General features: G+C 38.8%; 1 protein-coding gene across 1 annotated transcript in view; it reads right to left on the reverse strand.

The window, feature by feature from the left end:
- Positions 1–25,111, reverse strand: part of ITGA2 (integrin subunit alpha 2) — a 90,865-nt gene that overhangs the window by 47,368 nt on the left and 18,386 nt on the right. Inside the window, exons 3-7 of the mRNA XM_068990354.1 lie at positions 13,891–14,000; positions 10,794–10,885; positions 7,150–7,264; positions 6,868–6,995; positions 4,133–4,281 (exon numbers count right to left, since the gene is read on the reverse strand). Of these exons, the coding sequence (XP_068846455.1) occupies positions 4,133–4,281; positions 6,868–6,995; positions 7,150–7,264; positions 10,794–10,885; positions 13,891–14,000 (594 nt within the window). The remainder of the gene's footprint in view (positions 1–4,132; positions 4,282–6,867; positions 6,996–7,149; positions 7,265–10,793; positions 10,886–13,890; positions 14,001–25,111) is intronic.

The following is a 25,111-nucleotide window of genomic DNA, read 5'->3' on the forward strand; positions in this document are numbered from 1 at the left end:
TAAAACAAAAAGTTTACATCAAGCCACTATTTCAAAGGTAATCACTATTATCAGTTTGTTTCCTTCTAGAAAATGTTGCATATAGAGAAATATATGCAACATTTACTCCTTAAACTTTTATGTGGGGATATATTTTATACAGTGGTTTTTCATTTTGATGGAGATCTTTCCATACCTGCACATATAGAACTCTCCTTTTTGTGTTTAATTTGATTTCTAAATTTTCATTTAAAAAATACTCATTTTATATAATTTTAGAGGTAAATTTCCATTTACAACTATAAAATATTGACTATATTCTCCTTGTATTATTACATCCTTGAGCCTGTCTTATGCCCAATAATTTGTGCCTCCCATGCCCCTACCTTTATATTGTACCCCTACCACCCCACTAGTAATCACTAGTTTAGAACTTTCCTTTTTTAATGGCTACATAATATTTCATTGTTTTGAGAAACCATAGTTTATTTAACCAACTCCCCATTATTATGCATTTAGGCCATTTTTGGTTTTACAAATAATGCTATAATGAATGTCCTTGAGTATATATCTTGGCATACTTTTTCAAAAGCATCAGTAGTAAAAATTACGGCATTGAAATTATTTGGACAAAGGATTTACACCTTTCAAATTTTGATAAACCTAGTACTAAATTGTTCTTCAAACTTCTTCCAATTTATACTCCCATCAGTGTACAAGAATGCACTTTTCTCCATCTCCTTTCCTTAACAATGAGGACTATTAATACTTTTTAATCTGGGATACTCTTATAAGTGAAAAATAATGTATTATTGTTGTTTTATTATGTACTTTTTAACTATGAAGAATGATGAGTATTTTTATGTTTATTAGCCATTTATATTTCTTTCTTCATGAACTCTTGATTTTTCTTTACATTTGCTCATTTTTGTTTTTCATCATTTTCCTGAGCAGTAAAATTTCTGTTAATAAAGAAAATTATCCTTTGTCATATATGTTGTAAATAATTTTTTCAGTTCATTAATCATTTTTAAAATTTTAGTGACATTGATACTATGTGGAAATTTTCTATTTTTGTATAATCAAATCTGTTACTTTTTGTGTCTGTGTCATTTATACTTGACATGTCATTTTAAAAGGGCCTTATCTCTAAGACTTATTTTTCATCAGCCAAGTTTTCTCATAGTCCTTCAGTTGTTTCATTTTCTTAGATTTAAACTGAAATTTGTTTTGATTCAACGAGGAGGGATTCAGCTTTTGGTTAGCCAGGTGTCCAACAACTTTTTCCCTGTCTATTGAATTCTCTTGTTGCACATTCTTTCTGGTGTCATCATATAGGTTTACCACCGCCACTTACATGATGACAATTTAAAATCTATATTTTCTTCCATTCATCCCTCCCATCTTCAAGTTTGTGTATTCAATGCATTGAATATTTTCACCTGAAAGTGTACAGAGTTCTTTAATTCAACATGTTTAATACTGAGAATATCATTTTATTTCCTAAAGCTTTTCTGTGTTCTATATAGCAGCATACAGAAATATTGAAAAATAGTTCCTATTTCTCAACCAGAGAAATTTGAATTCTTATACTCACATCAAATAATTTTTTAAGTGAATTATACTCTTTATGACATACAGTAGATCTCATGTCTGATTATAAATTTGCTGAGAGTAGAAACCATGGCTCATTTAGTCTTGATGACCTGTGTGTGTGTGTTAAGTTGCTTTGGCCAAGTCCGATTCTTTGCAACCCTATGGAATGTAGCCTGTCCATGGGGCTCCTATGTCCATGGGATTCTCTAGGCAAGAATACTGGAGTGGGTTGCCATTCCCTTCTCCAGAGGATCTTTCCAACCCAAGGATTGAACCCAGGTCTCTTATATCTCCTGCATGGGCAGGTGGGTTCTTTACCACTAGCGTCACCTAGGAAGCCCATGATTATCTGCATGGCTTGGAACAGTAAATTGTAACTTAAGGCACCAAATCAAATAAGATCAACAGAAAATGGAAACATTCACTGAAGGAGTATCCGAATTCTACTTGATGTTGTAAAGAAACAGATTAAGAGAGAGAAAGAAGAAGCAAGAGAAAAAGAATTCGATGTAATTAAATTCTGGAATGAATAAGTAAAACGTCAGGTGGTTCTCCTCACAATGGAAAGACTCCTGTTAGCTTGGAAAATAATGGTGAGAGAGGGATGACAGGGAGAAAAACAAAGTTGTGAAAAGATCATAAAAGCCATATGAGTCCCATTTTCTCAGAAAGTGCCTATTCTCCCTAAGAAGGAAGCTTGCCAGGCCCCTAGGCTCTTTCCAGGGAAAAATGCCACACCCACATTCCCTTCTAAAAATAAAGGCTCTTTACTGTTTCTAACTCCTAGGAGGCCATTTTTCTACGTCACCTTAGTCCTCCCCTCAGCCTGCTTTACTGAACCAGGAAGGGTGCTTCGCATAATAGCTACTGGCCAGCAGCCGATGAGATGGCTTGGCTCCAAAGCAAAACTTAATAGGGACATAAAGTAACCAAACCAATCATATCTTCTCTTGTAGGAAATCTACTCTTGAGACAGATAGGGAGAGTCAGCAGCTGACAGAAGCAGCAACTAGAACATAGAATATACTGAAAAAAGAAAGGATGGATATTATAGGAAATTCAGAAATAGAAAAGACAGGATGTGGTGACTGGCCAGATTATGTGACCTAAAGAGGAGCAGAAAGAATAAAATAAACCATTAAGTTTACAGTCTGAATAACAAGGAGGAAAGGTGGACAAGGAATCAAAATGGCAGAGTCACGAGGAGGGGAAGGGAAAAGCACAGCGCCAGTTTAGGATGGACTCAGTTTGACAAGTGAGCCAACACTCCAAATAAAGATGCTCGGCATCAGCTGGACACTAGCGTGAATTCTAAGAGAGAGGTCAGGCCTGATGACATAGCCGTGGGGTAAGCCAGGCAGGGCTGATGGCTCATGTAACCAAGAGAGTGGACACAACACCTAAGAGAAAAAGAGCTATGAAAGAAGGACTCTGTTTAGTGAAGAAAAACTAGGAAAAGAAGCCAATGAAGAGGCAACCTCGTTGACAAAAGTTGGCAGGTTTTCTAGAAGTGTGTGGTGTCAAGGCATCTGGGGTAGAAATAACACTGCATGCTCATTATTGTCAAATGATAAGGGAAGCTAAAGAGGATGAGGCTTGAGGCAAAACTGCATTTACCTGGTGGCAGAGCCATTTGTTTCAAGGATATGAAGAAAGGAACATAGATACTTCTTTTAAGGAATTATGGCAGTGGAAGGAAGGCACAACCAGAGGGAAAAGGGCAAAAAGTAGGTTTAAAGGAAGATGAACTTACTGTTCTCATTTATACTTTTTAAACAACATGAGAATGTTTAGCACTTTTTTGGTAAAGGTATCTGAACAAATCAGAGTGAAGATGAAGGTCAGCAGTGCTAAGAAAATAGAGACACTGAGCTAAGAATTAGGAGAGTGTTGTATAATTATGAAATTGCCCCAGATAGTAGTAAGCAGAATGAGTCCTTCAATTCAGACTCCTATGTCATTAACACTTAAAGATTCTACAGCCCTTCTTAACTTGGCTGAAGTATCCCACTAGCTCAAGTTGTTTGTGGTCTTAATAAATAGTAACAAATAATTGCAGATTGCTCTATGTCCAACTTAACCCAAGGTTTTTAAATTTCATTTTATTTACTTCATATAAAATATTTAAAAATCTTATAAAAGTCACAGAAATCAAAGATTTAAAAATTTTATTCCCTTCTGCCTTCTCAAAGTGTTCAAGTAAAAGAATGTTCAGACTTGTCTACTCTACTAGTTCTGATTTAAGTACAGGTACCACATATTTGGGTTTCCCATGTGGTGCAGTAGTAAAGAATCCACCTGCCAATGCAAGAGACATGGGTTCAATCCCTGGGTTGGGAAGATACACTGGAGGAGGAAATGGCAACCCACTCCAGTACTCTTGCCGGGAGAATCCCATGGACAGAGAAGCCTCGCAGGCTACAGTCCACGCGGTTGCAAAGAGCTGGACAGGACTGAGCAACTGATCGTGCACTCACGATATATTTTTGTTTGTCTTTTCTTACTTATGAGCACTTCTACTTTATCAACATACCGACCTATTAGCATCATAACTTACCTTGCATACTGAATTGCTTTGAAGGTATTTGTAAGGTCTCCACCATATTGGTATGTCTGTGATGTTGCTTTAATCATTTCATCTTTGGATTTAAAAGTATTCAGATTAAACACAACTCTTGGATTATTGGCATATTGAATTAACCCCATCTTAAAGAGAAAAGAAGTTTATTACAGGCTTGTCATTGTTATAAATCATTCCTATGTAACCAATATAATAAAAATCAGAAGTACATTTATACATGGGCTGATAGCTTAAGGGAATCATTTCCAAATTTTTTCTTAAGAATAGTTATTTTTCTTCCAATAGGATAACTTCCCTGTCAGAGGCCATCAGTGTACAGCAGTGGGACTTATTGACATGCATGATAATGTGCCATTTATCTGCCATATGGTTCTCAAGAATAATAGCTGCAGCTTTTAAAGCACTGCCATATGGATGAATAGTAGAATAAAGTTCATAACAGGAAGACTTAAATAGATTTTCTAGTTACAAAAGGATATATACATGTTAACCATTACAAGCAATCATGAATGGAACGTTAACATCTCATCAAGTGAGGATAATTATCTAATAAACAGGGAAGTATAGTTGAATACTAGGAAAAGTGACTGCTAATCAATGCAGTCAGTATAAATGTTTTCACTGTGCTGGATTTCCTCTCATCACAGACGTTAGAAAGGAAGCTGCTATATGTGTGTTTGGGACAGGACACTTCTGGTCTTCAGGGAAAATGCCACTGGAGAGGCTTATTTGGGAGAGCTGAGAGGGGTAGGACAACTTCGGAACAAGACGTTTGAGCATATACCCTAATCCTTTAGATCAAGGAGGTCAAACACTTTAGTTAATGTCCTTGTACTCAGCACTGAGATCACTCCCTATGCCTAGGATTTGGGGTTTCCAGAATGGGAAGTGGTTATAAGAAAATCAGTGGTAAAAGAGTCGCTGAAATAGAGGCCAGTGTGTAAGGAAGGTGGGTAGGGCAAGGCCTGGATTTCTGAGATCAATCAGCTGCTTTTGCCAGCAAGGCCTGGGAAAATGACAAAAAAAAAAAAAAAACACATGATATTGTTGAACTTCTCTCTTCAAGGTAAGATGTAAGACTTGAGAGAGAGGAAAGGACCAAAAATAACTCTAAGAATCTCAAAATCTAAGCTGAGAGGAAGAGAGTGGTGACCCCCTGACACAGCCCACAACTTCTGTATGTGAAGGAGGGAGGTGGAAGAGAAGCTGCGGTAGATTAGGGCTTACAGAAAGGTCACATTTAGGTTGGAAGAAGATGCTGAGTAAAACCACCTTTAGAGATGAAGGAGAGGCACTGGGGTTGCAAGACAGAAGAGGAAGGTCAGGAATTCCACATGGAAACTACTGAACACAGTAAGTCATGTTACAGGGGTAATTCATTTAGAGACAGAAAATAAACAGATACAGATGAAAACTTCTCTTATGAGGGGCTTTAACAGTGATGTTCTCTAGAAACCAGTACAAAACTTAGTCTTATTTAACAGAATTTTCAGTGAAACCCCACAGTGAAACCTTCAAAGTTTTGATGGATATTAATATCCTCTTGGTATTGAAAAGCAATGTTAATGGGGAAAACATCCAATGGTATTTTAAAATACTGTATAGAATGCAGAAAGGCAAATTTCAATACAGAGAACTGCAAAGCATTTAGGGAAAAGTGTTCCAATATCTGTTGGGCCTTGGAGCATCAGATGCAACACAGAAACTGAAAACTCTGTGAACTGGTTCCTGTTGATATCGGTTCAATGCTTTCCTACAGCCAGGATGACCCAGAAAATGGCAGAGGCAACAAGAAAGAAAGAAAAAACCCAAAACTTTAAAAATGCTATTCAGTGTTATAAAAGCAGGACCTTTCTGCACCTTAATTTTGGTTGCCTACCACAGGAAGAAAGAAAACCAAAGACTCTTTAAAACATAAAGTTACACAAAACTATTGAAAGGACTTCTGTAAAAAATGAAAGTTTAGCCTAGACTGTGATACTGGAGTAAAAGTCGCTCAGTCATGTCCGACTCTTTGCAACCCCATGGACTATAGAGTCCATGGCATTCTCTAGGCCAGAATACTGGAGTGGGTAGCCTTTCCTTTCTCCAGGGGATCTTCCCAACCCGGGGACTGAACCCGGATCTCCTACATTGCAGGCAGACTCTTTACCAGCTGAACCACAAGGGAAGCTCAAGAATACTGGAGTGGGTAGCCTATCCCTTCTCCAGAGGAACTTTCCATCCCAGGAATTGAATGGGGGTCTCCTACATTGCAGGCAGATTCTTTGCCAACTGAGCTATGGCAGAAATATGCTATGAACTTATTTATAAAAATCCTAGAATTCAAAAATAATTTTTTCACCAGTAAAAAGAGAAAGTTATCATTATTAGTCCAAGTGTGTGTAAAAAAAATACATAATGGATTTTAAAATGTATTGATTAGTGCATGAATTAATGGAAGAAAAACTTAGCAACGAAACATAATTAAGATGCTATATCACCTATCCAATGCCTGTGTCAGAAATAGGAACCCATGCTTAAAAGACCAGCATTAGGCAAAGTTACGATAGAATAACTCAACGTAGCACAAATTTCAATTAACTTTCAAGATTACCATTAAATGCCTTTAATATGGGGATTGGACAAATGCAAAGATGAAGACTTCACCTCTAGTAATATTTTCTCCGAAAGAAAGCGTGGGTTAGGGTCTATATAAAGCATGTCCATACCTGTGTTTTTGTGGGGCCTATATCTAGGCCTTGTACAAATTTTTCCAAAAAGTTCTTTACTGCATCCCAGGGATAAATACTGTTTGATTCATCACATACAACCACAACATCTATGAAGGAAGGGCAGGCTACATAGGAAATGACAAAAGAAACATATTTCCATAGGTAAGACAAAAGTCACATCCACATGAAAATGAGACAGAGTAAAAGAGAATGGCACTTGCTGATACAATTTTTTCCGTCTTTTAAAGTAAGGCATTGCTTGGCACATTCATAACTTACTCTGAACTGCAGGCGCAAAGCTGGTCCGCAACTGAAAATCGGAACTGACATCAGAGCAAACCCCGGTTGTGTAATACTGACTTCCGCACTGCTGTGCCCACAGGGGACCACAGGTCTTAAAAAAATGAGAACAATGACAAAACACATAGAAAATGTTAACCTTCCACCTTGCCATTTGTGAAGCTTAGGAATCATTTCCCTTCTAAGACACTAGGAATCACCAACTCTTGAAACTAACAAGTCAACAACGCCTTTGAGAGAAAGTGCACTGGAGCCCACAGAGGGGAAGGAGAGGGTGGCAGACGTGCTGTGCCCAGTGGCAGGCGTCTCAGGGACAGGGACACTGGGACTGTCAGTGTAGGGAGGAGCCCATCAGCTGCTGCTGCTGCTAAGTTGCTTCAGTTGTGTCCGACTCTGTGTGACCCCATGGATGGCAGCCCACCAGGCTCCCCCGTCCCTGGGATTCTCCAGGCAAGAACACTGGAGTGGGTTGCCATTTCCTTCTCCAGTGTATGAAAGTGAAAAGTGAAAGTGAAGTTGCTCAGTCATGTCTGACTCTTCGCGACCCCATGGACCGCAGCCTATCAGGCTTCTCCATCCATGGGATTTTCCAGGCAAGAGTACTAGAGTGGGGTGCCATTGCCTTCTCCGAGCCCATCAGGTGACCCACCAAATCAGAGAAAAGGGGTGCCGTCCTTTCAGAGAACAACCAGGAGAAAAAAAGGGGCCAAGTTCATTTTTTGTCTCTCAGTTACCTGGATCTCACCTGCCTCATCTATAAAATGAGGATGATCAGATCTCCTAACTTAAGGCTGTTGTGAAGACAAAATGAGTCTATGTCTATGAATCACTTAGAACAGTACTGGGTAAATAGCAAGTGAAATGTCATTGTTAGCCAGCCTCATTAGCATTATTATTCCTTGAACATATGTCTCCTCCTGTCCCTTCCATTTTCACTATTCAGGACAAATCATAAACCCTGTGTCCCCATGGGCCAGGCAGGCAGCTTGGCAGAGAGCTTGGGCCAGGTGTAGATACCACGGTGAGTGAAGAGCCCACACCTGCTGTGCAGGGCAGACCACTGTGGCTCCTGCCCACTGGCTGCTGTGAAACAGGCCCTGTGTGGCTGAACCTCTCAAATTCTCAAGGAGAATCAAAGCAAAAACTTTGTATGAAAATTTATAATTAAAAAAAAAAACCCTTGAAACACTCTACATGCTAAACAAATACAAGGGAACTAGTAGGCTCATGAAGTGGCAGTTTTTAACTCTGCAGTTATCAAAGCATTTCTTTGAGGACTTCAGAGCTGCCTATGTCCACTCCCTAGAACCTTCAGTCATCCCAGCTAGCGCTTGTCTTCTTGTGCACACCATACGCCAGTTGTTAATATCACCATTAACCCAGTCCCAAAGCTCTCCCTTTCAGTAGCCCTTGAACAGCAAGAACTCCTGATTAAATCACGTGGGGAATATCAAGTGTCTGTGTGTTAGTTGCTCAGTCATGTCTGACTCTTTGGACTGTAACCCATCAGGCTCCTCTGTCCATGGAATTCTCCAGGCAAGAACATGGGAGTGGGTTGCCATGCCCTTCTCCAGGGGATCTTCCCAACCAAGGGATCAAACCCAGGTCTCCTGCATTGCAGGCAGGAAATATTAGGTTAAATACAAATCATTAGATGTGGAAGGAGAAAAAATAGGGAAGACAAGTCTAGTCATGAGCTTAAAAAAATCTACAAAGTTTAACCTTATGTAAAGCTGTGGAACAACTATTAAAACTTCACTGAAAAGTGTGGACTTGCAAAAACTGATTGGAAGGATGAAAGGGAACTTATTTGACCCAGTTTAATTGTTGGTAGCTCAAAGGAGAAGCAGCTGTGGTCATATTTCATGCTCAATGAGCAAGGCATAGTTTTTCCCTTGTAAAACTGGTTCATTTTGCCAATTAGGGGAGAATCACAATTGATGCCTTGGGTATGTTTACCAAATGAGATACCAATTACTGATTTCCTACATCTGTACCCCCAAATTGGTTTAGCTTAATCACCCTGAAAAACTAACTCATGAAGTATTCAAAAATATTTTCTGGTTGTAAAAGCAATGGAAAACAACATTAAGGAGTTGAAATTAGAATATGCCAATTGTTAATGCCAGAACAGCATTCCAACTTTAAGCCCAGAACTTAAGAAGGTTCAAAAAATGTGATGATTGTCAGTCTTTTCCACAGTATTCTTAAGAGTATCTTAAGATTTTGACCTTTTAGGTATGGAAAGGAAACCTTAGCTTTTTTCCTTTTCCTTTCTTTTTTTCCTCTTTACCTCTTTCCTTCTACTTGCTACATTGACTATTAAATTAACCTCAAATTCTCTTCAACATTTTATATATATAAGGTTTATAAAAGGTTTTACACGTATGTAAAAATTGATAAAGTAACAGATTAAAAATCTGAAGTTACAGATTAGAAACTTTGAAGCATATTCTGTAATCCCTATACCTCAATATATTTTCTTTTTAAATTTATTCAACTTTAAAAAAGGAAACAAGAAAGACAAAACAACCCTATGATAAAGACTTCAGAAGATTATAAACCAGGAAGATTCATTGAAATACTCATGTATGCACTGATCTAACATATATTGTAAGCAACACCTAATTCACTAGGTGGTACCAAAATCTAATATCTCTCAGTAAAAACAGAATCATATTTTTCAATATTGATCACATTTTTAGAGAAATCTGTATCCACAGGCTTTTAAGTTAGCATGTCAATGCAACATGTCATAATTAAGCTTTCTAAGATGATTTTAACAGAGATATACAACTAGGTTACACCTACATGGGCTGGTAGAAATGTCAAATGAGGTTGGGTTTTTGTTTGCTTTTAAACTCTTTTTGTCTTTCTTTTATCTTTGGGTGTGTGATGATTTTCTTTTTCTTTTTTTTAACATAGTCGTGTCTTTTAACAATTTTTTATATTATTTTTTTCTGTTAGTTCCAAGGTCAGAAATTCTCTCAGAAAACTTCCATTTTCTTCTAGTTTTTTAGATTAACTCTTTAGTTCACTTGGAAGTATATTTGGATATGCAAGATATTCACCAATTAATTGTCCCCAGACCACTTGTTAAATACAGCATTCTCTTTTACTCTAATTTGTGGTGGTTTTTACACAGTATTCTAGAAACTAAATGAGAGTAAATGCTAACATGAAATGAGTCCAGATCATTGCTTTAAATAATATCAGAGTAGTCAATGATTATCAGAAATTATTAAAAACAAAAGGACTTTGTAGCTTTGAAACCTACTTTCTGAACTAGCTGTATTTATCCAGAATGTTTCTACAGGAAGGGGAAATGAGAGCTAGAATTCTGTTGTTATCAACAAATACAAAACACATTTCTCAAGGGCAAAGAATCCTTGTTCCTTCTGCCTCCTTTCCCCAAAACATTCTGTGGCAACATTTTTGCTAAATGTCTTAAGATGCTTACATATCAACATATTGTTCTTTCACGTTGGCTCTCCTCTAGCATAACTTATCCAAAATTCAAGTTCGAACGTTTAAACCTCAAGATTTGGTTTGCTAGGAGGGATGGTCAGAAGACACTGACTTCATACTTGAGAGGAATGAGAATTTGAAAAGTAAACACTCACAAGAAATCCTCCTGTTCCCAAGTTCCTTGTCAGTGTCAAGCCAAGGCTCATGTTGGTTTTCATCTCAGTAACATTGGAAATGCTCGTGGAAGCTTTCAAAGGGGAAAAGATTTTTAAAAGTGGTTAAATTATCATTTAAAGACTTTTTTTTTCAATGTACACTCAGGTTTATACGTAGCATTGAGTTTAGTGCTCATGATGTGTAATCAAGTGTATGGAAACGAGATGTTTCCTTGATCTGGCTGCTCACTTAAATGAGTGAGGCTACAGAATATGGTCCTCGTGGGTGGGGTTTGCAAAGGTCATGATGACTCCGTCTAATGCTTTATTCTGGATCAGAAAAAAACATTCTTAAAGTGTTATTAAAGAATGCCATATGGTAGAATCTGGCCCAAAGCAATAGTAAGTGAACTTTAGAAAGCCATCATGACTAGCATGTAGAATAATAGATAAATCTCTCCACCCTTCTCTCTCCCATTCAGCTCAGGCATCATTTGCTGTATCCATTCTTGACCTACTGAACATTGAAATTCTTTTAAATAATATCATGTTTTTCATTATCTTCTAATCTCTGCCAAGGTACATATGTGTGTATATATAAACATACATGTACACATACCTGTATACCTCACATATTAGTTTTTCATTATCCTCTAATCTCTGCCAGGGTATGTGTGCACATATATATACACACATATATATAGACACACACACATATACATATATATAAAATTACACTATTTCTGTAAATGTATACATACATCATTTATCCTAAACTGTGTTCCTCAGTCATTTAGTTATGTCCGACTCTTTGTGACCCCATGGATAGTAGCCTGCCAGGCTACTCTGACGGTGAAATTCCAGGCAAGAATACTGGAGTGGGTTGCCATTTCTCATTCCAGGGAATCTTCCCCACTCAGGGATCAAACATTCTTTACCAGTGTACCACCTGGGAAGCCTAATCCTAATTATCTGCTCATTTATATACATATGCATAAAATTTCTAAAAATAAATATATATATATATATATATATTTAGGGGTGAGAGCTCAAAAGTTTTATTATACAGTTTATCCCCTATTTCCCAGGATGCCCATTTTAAAACTTCACCCTTCTTCTCAAGCCTCTAAATTCAACCCAGATTCCATCACTCTCTAGTGCAAACAAGATAATCACACTCAAAGGGTAATCTCAACTTCATTCATCTTTACCTAACAGTCCTTTTAGAATTCTGACTTGTCTCTTTCCTCTGTGTTTCAGAGAAGGGAGCATTCTTCGTAAGACTCATTTTCCCAGGTACCAGAGACATTAATTGCATCCAGTTAACTTCATTCTTGATTGGTCGTCACTCCCTTTTATTGCCTCCTTCCTCTCTCCTTATAAATATGATCAGTCAGTTCAGTTGCTCAGTCATGTCCAACTCTTTGTGACCCCATGGACTGCAGCACCCCAGGCTTTCCTGTCCATCACCAACTCCTGAAGCTTGCTCGAACTCATGTCCATAGTGTCGGTGATGCCATCCAACCATCTCATCCTCTGCTGTCCCCTTCTCCTCCTGCCTTCAATCTTTCTCAGCATCAGGGTCTTTTCCAGTGAGTCAGTTCTTCACATTAGGTGGCCAAATATTGCAGTTTCAGCTTAAGCATCAATCCTTCCAATGAATATTCAGGACTAATTTCCTTTAGGATTGACTCTTTTTATCTCCTTGCAGTCCAAGGGACTCTCAAGAGTCTTCTCCAACACCACAGTTCAAAAGCATCAATTCTGTGGCACTCAGCTTTCTTTATAGTGCAGCTCTCACATCCGTACATGACTACTGGAAAAACCATAGCTTTGACTAGATGGCCCTTTGCTGGCAAAGGAATATCTCTGTTTTTTAATATGCTAAGTTGGCCATAGCTTTTCTTCCAATGAGCAAGCATCTTTTAATTTCATGGCTGCGGCTGCCATCTGCAGTGATTTTGGCACTCAAAAAATAAAGTCTGTCACTGTTTCCATTGTTTCCCCATCTATTTGCCATGAAGAGATGGAACTGGATGCCCTGATCTTAGTTTTCTGAATGTTGAGTTTTAAGCCAACTTTTTCACTCTCTTTCATTTTCAGTCAAGAGGCTCTTTAGTTCCTCTTCACTTTTTGCCATAAGGGTGGTGTCATCTGCCTATCTGAGGTTATTGATATTTCTCCCAGCAATCTTGATTCCAGCTTGTGCTTCATCCAGCCTGGCATTTTGCATAATATACTCTGCATATAAGTTCAATAAGCAGGGTGACACTATACAGCCTTGATATACTCCTTTCCCGACTTGGAGCCAGTCTGTTGTTCCATGTCCAATTCTAACTGTTGCTTCTTGACCTGCATACAGATTTCTCAGGAGGTAGGGAAGGTGGTCTGGTATTCTTGTCCCTTGAAGAATTTTCCACAGTTTGTTGTGATCCACACAAAGGCTTTGGTGTGGTGAGTAAAGCAGAAGTAGATGTTTCTACTTACAGGATCATCTCCTTTTTATTAGAAAAATTGTTTCTTAAACCTGCTTGCTATCTTATCAAACTATTTTGCCAATTCTCCTTCACTACTTAACTTCTGGAAATAGAGGTCTGCTTTTGTGGATAATTAAAACCCAGCAATTCCAACAATTACAAATAATTCCAAATAGTGATTTTTTTTTTTAGTAGAACAAGATCATTTTCACGTGATCAGAAACACAGAGTGTTCCTCAGCACCCCCCAAATTATCCCTAGTGCTGATGTTTCTATACTGAATGGTTTATTTTGGGGAGGGAGAGAAGTATGAATAGTCTCAGATTTCTGTTAGTAATCATCAAAATCATCCTAAATGTTGGTGGAAACTGGTCCACAGACTGGGCCAGATGGTCCAGGAGGCAGCATGTTTCCCACACATCTTACTTAATTAGGTCATCAAACTGTGTTGGAAATTTGGATACAGTTGGACCCCATGTGACTACAGAGATAAAGGAACAAAAGCTGCATATATTTCTTAAAGGCAAAACTCTGACTGGTTTTGTTGTCTTTTTTCAACTGAGTATATAACAAGATTTTGATATGTATTTTAAAAAACCACATTGCTAATTATAACTTACTTTGCAAATTCAATTTTTCACATGTAGTGGTAGATAGATCAACAGGACATTTATAGACATCTCCCATTCGGTTCTTAGGAAAGCCACTCCATGGTGAACCAACCAGTAACCTAGAAATAGGGATTTTATTTTCCATTAGACATTAAATGTTAGCTATAGTTTCTTAAAGGTAAAGCTGACCACAAAACAGTAAAAAATCCACATTAAATTTCAGTTTAATAAGTAAACAGTTTCTATTTGCTCAGCTATAACTTGTTCTTTTTCTTTTCTTCTTAGCTGATGAAGCAACTGATGAACATCTGCAGTACTGCTGTCTTGGCACAATACCTGGGAGGTCTCTCTAAAGCATTTCTGTCCAATGGAAATATAATGCAAGTCACAAATGTGAGGCACATATGTAATTTTAAGTTTTCTAGTGGCTGCATCAAGAAAACAAAAAAAAGCAACAGATGAAATGAACTTATTTAAATAATATATTTTCTTTAACTCAGTATATCCATACTAACTTGCTATAAATATTAAAATTACTGAGCTATTTAACATTCTTTTTCCATACTAAGTGCTTGAAATTCAATGTGTATTTTATATTTTAAGCACAATCAAGTAACATATCAAGTGCTCAGTAGCCACAGGTGGCTGCTGCTGCTGCTAAGTCGCTTCAGTCACGTCCAATTCTGTGCGACCCCATAGACAGCAGCCCACGAGGCTTCCCCGTCCCTGGGATTCTCCAGGCAAGAACACTGGAGTGGGTTGCCATTTCCTTCTCCAATGCATGAAAGTGAAAAGTAAAGGTGAAGTCGCTCAGTCGTGTCCGACCCTCAGCGACCCCATGGACTGCAGCCTGCCAGGCTCCTCCATCCATGGGGTTTTCCAGGCAAGAGTACTGGAGTAGGTTGCCATTGCGTGGCTACCATATTGCTCAGTATAGCTCTAAAGAATGAAATAATATTAAAACCTAAAGCAAGAACTAACATTTGTTGAGTGTCTTCCATGCCCTAAGCACTTTCATATGTTATTTAGGGAGCATAAGTTATCTAAGTGGCTTTATGTTTTACTGTCTATATAAGGGAATGCTCAGCAAAAATACAGAGCAAGTATACTGTGGGTCTCTCCTTATGTGCATTGTGTTTATAGCTGGAATACAGAAGCAGAGGTCAGAGATATGTGCTAACATTTTCCTTTTGGATAGTTTCACTTCCTAAAGAGCTTTCCAAAAAGATACTAAGCATTTCCTTGTAGAATAACTGGACATTTCTGGCCAAGAATGGACAGAAAGAGTCCATTTAATAGTCTGATCTTTAGAAACTCCTGTAGGTTAACTACTCAGCAGCAACCAGTAACTAAGGAAGCATATTTGACTCAATGTTTTTTCCTTGTCAAAGTTGGGAAAGATTAGATTATTGATTTATGAAACTGAAATTCTTTCATGATACTTCTGTCTAAATATTTTGTCATTACTGATTAAACAAAATGTGCTCAATTAAGTGCTATAGTGAATTAAGAGAAGTCTAAGGCACGTTTATGTCTACTAAATGTAGTAAAACTGTTTTAAAAAATAACAAATAAAAAATAATAATCATAATGAATGGAAAGATATCAATAAATTGCTCTTCTTGAAAAAAATTTAAATGGTCAAAGGAAGCTAACATGGACATGGAAGGATGAAGCTGGTAGCTGGCGTTCTTATCAGAGGGAGCAGCATAAACAATCATGGAAAGAGCGAAATGCAAATTATTTTGAAAGAGTTAATGATTCAGTAATAATCTTCTCCCCTTATCTTATACAAATATTCTCAAGCAAGTATTTTGTAGAGGATTCTAGAAGACTTTAAACCAGTTAACTTTGATTACGGTTAGAGTTGCAAGTTTTTGTCTTCTCATGAGTAGATAACTTTACCTAATTTATCTGTTAAAATATTGTCTATAGAAATCATCTACAAGACAAAAAGACCGCCTAATGAATAGGAGAAAATATTTGCAAATGCTAAGACCGATAAGGGATTAATGTACAAAATATAGAAACAGCTCCTACAACTCAACATCAAAGGGGGAAAAAAAAAACTAAAAAAAAGGGCCAAAAACCTGAATATACATTTTCCAAAGAAGACATACAGATGGCCAACAGGCACACGAAAAGATCCTTAAGATCATTAATTACCACAGAAATGCAAATTAAAACCACAATGAAATATCACTTCATACCTGTCAGAATAGCTATCATCAAAAAGACCACAAATAAGGAATGTTAGTGAGGATACAAAAAAAAGGGAACTCTACGACACTGTTGGTGGGAATGTAAATTGGTGCAGTCACTGTGAAAAACTGTGGAGGTTGCACAAAAATGAAAAACTGAACTATCTTATGACCCAGCGATTCTACTCCTGGGTGTATATCTGGAAAAAAAAAATGAAAATGCTCATTTGAAAAGATATGTGCACGTCAATGTTCATAGCAACATTATTTACAATTGTCAAGATATAAAAGCAACCTAAGTGCCCATCAATAGATGAATGGATAAAGAAATGTGGCGCATATATATATACACGCACATACATACATACACATATATGTAGGTAAAGAGTCTGCCTGCAGTGCAAGAGAGTTGGTTTGATCCCTGGGTCCAGAAGATCTCCAGAGAAGGGAATGGCAACCTACTCCAGTATTCTTCCCTGGAGAATTCAGTGGACAGAGGAGCCTGGAGGGCTGCAGACAGTCACAAAGAGTTGGACATGACTGAGCAACTTTGACTTTCACATACACCTACAGTGGAATACTACTTAATCATAAAAAGGATGGCATTTCTATTATCAAACTTTATTTTAAAAATTTAGCATGCAGTCTATTTGATTGAATGAATTTTTAACTATAGAATATAGTTGGTCTGCTATAGGATAATGCAGCTCACATCACAAGTTCAACTTAAACCTTGAATTTGGAGTAAAGCACATAAGAATGTTGCTAAATGTCCTCAATCACCACTTCGTTGCCCTTTGGGGAAAGAAAATCCAGAGGTAGTGGTTGGAGATAGATGCTGCTGCTGCTGCTGCTGCTGCTGCTGCTAAGTCATTTCAGTCATGTCCGACTCTGTGCGACCCCATGGACTACAGCCCACCAGGCTTCCCCATCCCTGGGATTCTCCAGGCAAGAACACTGGAGTGGGTTGCCATTTTCTCCTCCAATGCATGAAAGTGAAAAGTGAAAGTGAAGTCGCTCAGTCATGCCTGACTCTTAGCGACCCCATGAACTGCAACCCACCAGGCTCCTCCATCCATGGGATTTTCCAGGCAAGACTACTGGAGTGGGGTGCCATTGCCTTCTCCAGGAAATAGATGCTACTTAAGTAGAATTCCACATGAGCTATTTTAAAATGTAAACTGTTTTCAATCTGAATTTTTGATTAATTTTCAGCTAATAATTTCTAAGGTAACATTATAACAAGGTTTTATAAACATGCATCTGTAATTTTTATTTTAGTCACAAATACAGTTTTTTTGCCAAAAAAAGAGAAAAAATGACATTTTGCCATTTGAAACAACATAAATGGACTTGAGGTTATTATGCCAAGGGAAATATGTCAAATAGAGAAAGACAAATACTATGTGATATCACTTATATGTGGACTCTAAAAAAGTGAAACAAACTAGTGAATATAACACAAAAGAAACAGACTCACGGATATAGAGAAGAAACTAGTGGCAACCAGTGGGGAGAGGGAGGAGGAGGCACAAACTATTATGTATAAAATAAACAAGCTGTAAGGATACATAGCACCATACAGGAAATAAAGTCAATACTTTATAATAACTCTAAATGGAATATAACCTTTAAAAATTGTGAACCACTATGTTGTACACCTGAAACTTTTACATTTGTTAATGTAATATTGTACCTCAACTATACCTCAATTAAAAAGTAACACATCAAAATATTGCCTATAAAGAGGAATGCAATAGCACCAGACATATAGGTTAAGATTTCTGAAAAAGATAGAAATTGATATGTTGGCTATAAGTCCCAATATTTGGCTTAGTGAAGGAAGAGAATCAAGGAGCAGGATTTGAAGTGCATGTTTGAGCATATCTGATGTTCTTCAATTCATGACAACTCAGAGAAAATTAGGAAACTTATGAGAATTCTGTATTGTAAAAACTATCTTCCAGCAGCTTGACTTTCTCCATTTGTACAAGTCTGTGGTCTTCATTCCATAGTGGGACTATACAGAATTACCTCTAATCTTTGTGTGCGGGATACATTTTAAAATTTAAGAAAGAGACTGAAAAATGAAAAAGAATATATATATGTATAAAATGGAATCAATTTGCTGTACACTTAAAACTAACCACATTATAAATCAACTATGATAAAAAATTTTTTTTTAATTAAAAAAAGAAAGAAAGAGATAATCTGGCCTTTGCTTTATTTTCCAGGCCTGTTTTCTTCTACTTTCCTGAAATTCTATATTTTAGTCATTAGGCTCTGATCTGGTGGAGAAGCTGGGTTCTTCCTGCTTCTAAACTTTAACATGTGCTATTCCCTGCCTGGAAAAATTCTGCTCATTACTTAGGTCTCCCATTAGACAACCACTTCCTCCAAGAAGTCACCTGGTTCTTCTACATTTGAGCAAGGTAGATTTCCTAAGTAATTTCTTAGCCTCTGAGCTTTTCATCACATTACCCTGTAAGGGCCTGCCCCCTGATTAAATACCACTCACCCCCACCCCTGCCCCCCATGGAGGAAAAGTCCATGGGGACTAGGAATCCTGCCTATAGCACTGAGTGACTAGGTGTCAAAGGAATGAATGAAAAAAATGAGTGAAGAAACAAATGGATGATTGATTCAACATTATTTTTTAAAATTTCTATTAGAGTTTAGTTGATTTGCAATGTTGTGTCGATTCTACATTATTACCTGGCGCTTCCCTTGTGGCTCAGCTGGTAAAGAATCCACCTGCAATGTGGGAGACCTGGGTTTGATCCCTGGGTTGGGAAGATCCCCTGGAGAACGGAAAGGCTACCCACTCCAGTATTCTTGGACTCTATAGTCCATGGGGTCACTAAGAGTTGGACACAACTGAGTGAATTTCACACACACACACACACATGAGAATTCTCTTGTTAAGGAAAAGCTGAATAGAAAATTTTTATTTCTTTTTGTCTGAATTAAACATAAAACAAGCAAAATAAGAGGTGAAAAAAAACTCCACCGAGTTGAGAAGAAAGCATTATATGGGTACTCTTCTGTCAATTGCTCCTGATTCAGTCTCCACGTAGCTACCATGTGTCAAACTCACGTCTTTATTTTTTAAACAAAGGCTGACTGAGGAGTCTGTAGGGAACAACGCAGCACCTTATAGCAAGAATCTGTAACAAAAAGTGTGGCTTTGCCCTTTTAAACTGTGGGAATTTATATTAATGACAGCAAATCTTACAACAACTGATGCTGTATAGGAGGCTTTCCAAACATTATTAACTTCCTGTGCCAAATGGGTCTGAGATTATTTTATCTCCATTTTACAGATGGAATCACCAAGAGAGATGAGCAACTTACTAATATTCACATGGGTCGTGAAAGCCAAGCATAACTGATTCTGACATCCAAGCTCTTAACCCTTAGGCTATTTATTCTCTTTCCTAAATAGTGGCAAGAAGGCCTGGCAAAGGGCCCAGGTTGGGAAAACTGTCTGAACAGATGAGTTGGCTTCCAGAATCATAAAGGAGTAAAAACTGGAACCTGAGGGTCAGACCCACACCTACTGAGAAGTGGGTTGTAGGCCCTGGCTGTGCTGTACAATCACGTAAGAACAGCATATGTTCAGATAGCACCAAGTGTGGTCATTCAGGCAGCTTCTGTTGTACACCTTTCCTATCTATCCTTAGCTTATTCCAGAGAAACACACCGAGAAACATAAGTTAAGTGTTTCTCAGCTAAAATTTAATCATTTTGTTCTTCTGGGCCTCCAGCTGTAGAGCCGCATCACTAGCTACCCATTTTCTCAGTGAGAAAGCTCAAAAGGCCACCTGCTGTTTCCTAGTAAGTCTTCCCTGGACACTGTCTCGGCCTCCCTTCCACCTCACCCCAGAATTCAGGGTTGGATAACCTCATGGTGCTGGGGGGTTATGACATCTCTACCACCACCGTGAGAATTAGGGTCCCTGCCCCTGCTCCCATTCATCAGACAAGAAGAAATGAAGCCTCTGTGCAGCTATATGCCACTTAATGAGAAATTCATGACAGGGCTTCAGAGTCTCACACAGAATGCATAGAAATCTCTGGCGGCACCACCCCATCTTAAACTCTTAACACAAAACAATAGAGGACAGTGGCAACCAGACCATCATGTCTGTTGAAGAACAGCAATGGTGTTCTCACTGTGTACGACTCATTCTTTAACTACTGAGAACCACATTAGTAAGTAGGTAGTCATAGGTCATACTAGCGATTACAGGGAAGGTTTGAAAATCCACTGCCCACCTCCTTTTTTGGCAGTGTTTCCAGCAGATTCTCCTCCTGTCTTGCATCCAGTGAAATTCTCGTTCCTGACAACTCTCCCTCCAAGGGGAGGTTATGACATCACCCGTGGCTACTCCGAGGGAACTGCGACATTCTCAAATTAATCAGACAGGAAGATGAGGGAGGCAGGTATATCTATCTACTAAAGTTTATGTAATCAGCTATAGCAGGAAGAAACATGCAAGGAGAGAATGTTATAAAGGTGGGGGACAAGACACCTCAGCGGGTAAACTAAGTGTGGCGAAGCCTCTCTGAAGTAACAGATTTAATTTAATCACAACCAGGCAAAGAGCTGCATGAACAGTTGTGTGTGCTGATTCTCAAAACAGAACAAAATCCCAAGATATAAACTTCTCTTTTCCTACAGTGAAACTGGGAATTCTTCCAAGACTACTTAAAATAACACTTACTGTTCAATTATCTTGTGGGAAAATAGTGATTATATAGAGTTCCAAAACATAGCCAATTTGCCCACCTCCAGTGGAATTCAAAATACTTTGTTTAGTTAGTAAATAGTATTTATGGTGGTGTAGGTAGTTTTAAACCCACAATCCAGGGGCTGTTATAAATATCTTCCTTTGGTCTGTGAGTCTCTAAACTCTCCAAGCATTTCTTTGATACTAGAGATTTTCCCAGAGATTACCAACAGAGGCGCACTTAAAATACTAGGGCAAAGCATGTTTTATTTGATTCAATACATGTTTCTTGAGGTCCTAGGAGACTGACATGTTGTAAAACTCTAAGGAGTTCCATTCCCACATGAATGGTGTGCCTGGGCCTTGTGCAGTGTACAACCTGTGAAGCTGTACATGGTAGCCAGGCAAACTATGTGCCAGACTCAATTCTAGGCACTGGGGATACATTAGTGACTAAATTAGTCAAAAATTTATGGCCCCAGACTTCTCTGGTGGTACAGTGGATAAGAGTCTGCCTGCCAATGCAGGGGACTTGGGTTCTATCCCTGGTCTGGGAAGATTCCACATGCATGGAGCAGATATACCCATGCTGCACAACTCCTGAGCCTGCGTTCTAGAGCTGGAGAGCTGCAACTCCTGAGCCTGCATTCTAGAGCTGGAATGCCTGTAGCCCTTGTGCTACAGCTGCTGAAGCCCATGCACCTAAAGCCTATGCTCCACGACAAGAGAAGTCATCAAAATGAGAAGCTGCAACAAAGAGTGGCCCCATTTGCCTCTGCTAGAAAGCCCATGCCCAGTACAACTAAAAATAAATAAACATATTAATAAATACATACAATTAAAAAAATTATGGCCTCACAGAAGTTACCTTCTAGGGGGAAAAAGAGACAATAAATGTAATGAGCAAGTAAGACATATGGTAACGGTGATCAGTACTTTGTGGGACAAGTGAGGAGGGCAGAGTCAAGAGTGTGGGGTGGAGGGTGTTGCAATCTTTATTAGGAGGGCCAGGAAAGTGTCACTGAGGAGGTGACGTTTACGTGAAGAGTTAAAGGGGGGAAAGGAGCAACGTCTTAAGACTCTGGTGGAAGAGAAGTCCTGACTATGAGAACAACAGGTGCAAAGCCCTGTGGCTGGCACAGAATGCACGAGGGGGAAATGGTGGGAGAGGAGGTCATGTTAGTAATGGGCCTGGATCACAGAGAGCCTTGTATGAAACTGTAAGGACTTGTGTTTTCCTGTGAGTGGAAATATGAGAAAGCCACTGGAGGGTTTTGAGCACAGGATTGAGACGATCTGACTTTTTAGGAGGGTTTTGAAGGTTCCTCTGTTGAGAACGATTGCATGGGAGTGAAGGTGGAGCTGGTGAAGCACTTAGAAGGCACGTGGCACAATGCAGGCAAGAGCTGATGCCAGGCTCCTGCGGGGCTGGCAGAGGGAAGGTGGTGACGAGGTGGTAACAATGTATTGTAAATATATTTTGAAGGTAGGACCAGCAGTATTTCTTGAGAAGTTAGTTTTTGAATAAAAACAAAGCAAAGGGTAACCCCAAGGTTGTCGGCAAGAATTAAAAGTAACCAAGCGGCCATTGTCAGATAAGGAGGATATGGTCAGTAGAGCAAGACTCCAGCAAAGGAAGCTCAGAAGTTCAGAGGGAGGTATTCTCAGTTGGAAATGTCTATCAGCCACCCACAGAGTTGTTATGCCTGGCAGTAGAAGCCTACTATATGTAACACCCACATTAAGATGAGGCATTTCAAAGCCTATAGCTTATAAATATAAATATTATTCCTTATATTGTTTAGTTCCAGGCCACTGACAACACAAGGAGTCCAGTGAGTTCCATATGGCTACTTGCTTGGAACATAAAAGGAGTTTGTCATGGGAAGAATTCACCTGTAACGATTTCCCATCTCTAGGAAGAAAGAAGGCAGGTAAGAGTTCATTTTTAGCTCTTGGTTGGGAAGCACCACTACTATAATTTACTAGTTAAACTCTAGCATATGTTTCAAGGCAATTTTAGCCTCCTGGCCTCATTATGCTGCCCCAGACTTCTCTGGCTGCCAGGCTGCTTCCTCAAATAGTGGGATGGCTACATCCTCAAGATCTTTCAGTCCCCCGACGCAGAGTCCACTGACCCCATTATTGCTAGAACATCTTAAGCCTATTATAGTTTTATCTCACAAAACCCTGGAAATCAGCTTTTGCACTGGAAGCAAATGAATCAATAAAAACTGATTCTGTTACACTGACTCATCCAACATGAAGTTTTCCTGAAGTTAAAATCAAAAGCCAAAACAGTCAATTTAATGCCTTGTGACGATATAAATTCCACATGCTTGTGCCCCGGTGGGGAGGAAAGGAACGCTTTTAAGGTCACACATTTTTATGTCTCTAAGTCTATGAGACAGTACCTTTTAAACAGATGCTTCAGCAGATAGCTATCAATGGAAAGAACTGGAAAAGCAACAATATTTGTAAACTATAGTTTATAAGGCACATTTTAACGTGCATTATCTTCTTTCATCCTTATAAATATCCTGTGAGGTCAAATATTATAAACACTCCTGTTTCCATATAAAGAAATCCAACTCTAAGAGTTTGATTGGCAACAGAGCCTGAATGTGCACCTACGTCCTTTCACTCCAAACCTCCAGTTCTTTCTGTCATACTAAGCTGGCTTAGAACCCTTCCAGGAGAGCTATCACTGTGGTTCCATCATCTGGGTCCTAACCAAATTAACAAATAGGTCCCACCTATGCCACTTAGCATTTACCAGATCCTTCTTAAGACAGAGTCAATGGATGGAAAGTTTCAGACAAGTATCCACCAGAAAGGGGGGGGTGGGTAGGAACGTGTGTGTGAGTGTGTGTGGGAGTGTGTGTGTCCCAGCACCATCATGAATGAACTTGTTCTGAAAACAGACCTTCAGGCATTAACACAGAGGGAAGCTTAAAATGATAAGACTAGGTGGTGAGGCTAGATGCGAAAAACTGATTCTTTTGAAAAAACCCTGATGCCGGGAAAGATTGAAGGCGGGAGGAGAAGGGGACAACAGAAGATGAGAGGGCTGGATGGCATCACCGACTCAATGGACATGAGTTTGGGGAAACTCCGGGAGTAGGTGGTGGACAGGGAGGCCTGGTGTGCTGCAGACATGATTGAGCAACTGAACTGAACTGACTGAGGCGGCGAGGCATGGAGGATTTTCACAGATCATTGAAGGTCTCCAGAGTCTCTGGCTCAGAAGATCTATTCCACAGGCAAGTCACAAAAGGTGGGCATGTATGTGTGACCCTGTTTGTGGATACACATACAAATTTGTGTCCAGAGCTGGGGAAGGAAGAAGTTAGTTGGAGCAGGGAATATTTAAAGTGCCTTTTCTAATATAACGCAAATCATTGAAAAAAATGTAGCCATAAAGATGATTTTAACTTAGTGGAAAAAAATTAGCAACTATGGTGTGACAAAGATAGGTAAATCAACACTGGAGTGGTCTATGGAGCTCTAAAAGGAACTTGGTTGCCTATCTACCCTGGCCCTACTGTCAGCCATGGGAAAGTCATTGTTGACAGGAGACACACCACTTTGCAGACCTAGTAATAGTGTTAGTTTAAGTATATGACAATAGCATAATAATTAGCCATAAAAATATTAATGGTAAGTTTTTTAAACTTAAAAATACAAGAATATATTACAGTCAGACTTTGTAGAGTCAAAAATATGACTAAGTTAGAAGTTGGTGAAAATAACTAAAATGTAATAGAACAAAAAGAAATATATATGTCATGGATTTAAAATAAAAGCAAACCTTATGAAAAAACAAAGTAAGCATGTTAAATGGCACTGCCAGAAAAACCTAATAGCCAGAGAATTTTATCTTTATGAAGAGATATAAAGGATGATATTGGATTTTATCTTTATGAAGAGATATAAAGGATGATATTGGCTGATACCTAAAGGCTGTATAATGAAAGACAAAGATGATTATTTTGGAAAAGGGATCAGAATAGCATTCTTGGCCAGAAAGAAGAAGAAATGGACCAAAATTAATCTAATATTGCATGGGAGCTAATCCGTGACAGAAGAGAAATGGCTGAGGAGGAAGTGGTGGGTGGACAGAGGTGGGGAGGAACGAGTCATTAAAAATCCTGATTTTGCCTCTAAATGTGTTTACACAGAGCTCAATGGCACCCCACTCCAGTACTCTTGCCTGGAAAATCCCATAGACAGAGGAGACGGGTAAGCTGCAGTTTTGGGGTCACTAAAAGTCGGACACAGCTGAGCGACTTCACT

The sequence above is a fragment of the Capricornis sumatraensis genome, chromosome 18, assembly GCF_032405125.1.
Source record: "Capricornis sumatraensis isolate serow.1 chromosome 18, serow.2, whole genome shotgun sequence".
In the NCBI taxonomy this organism is placed as follows: domain Eukaryota; kingdom Metazoa; phylum Chordata; class Mammalia; order Artiodactyla; family Bovidae; genus Capricornis; species Capricornis sumatraensis.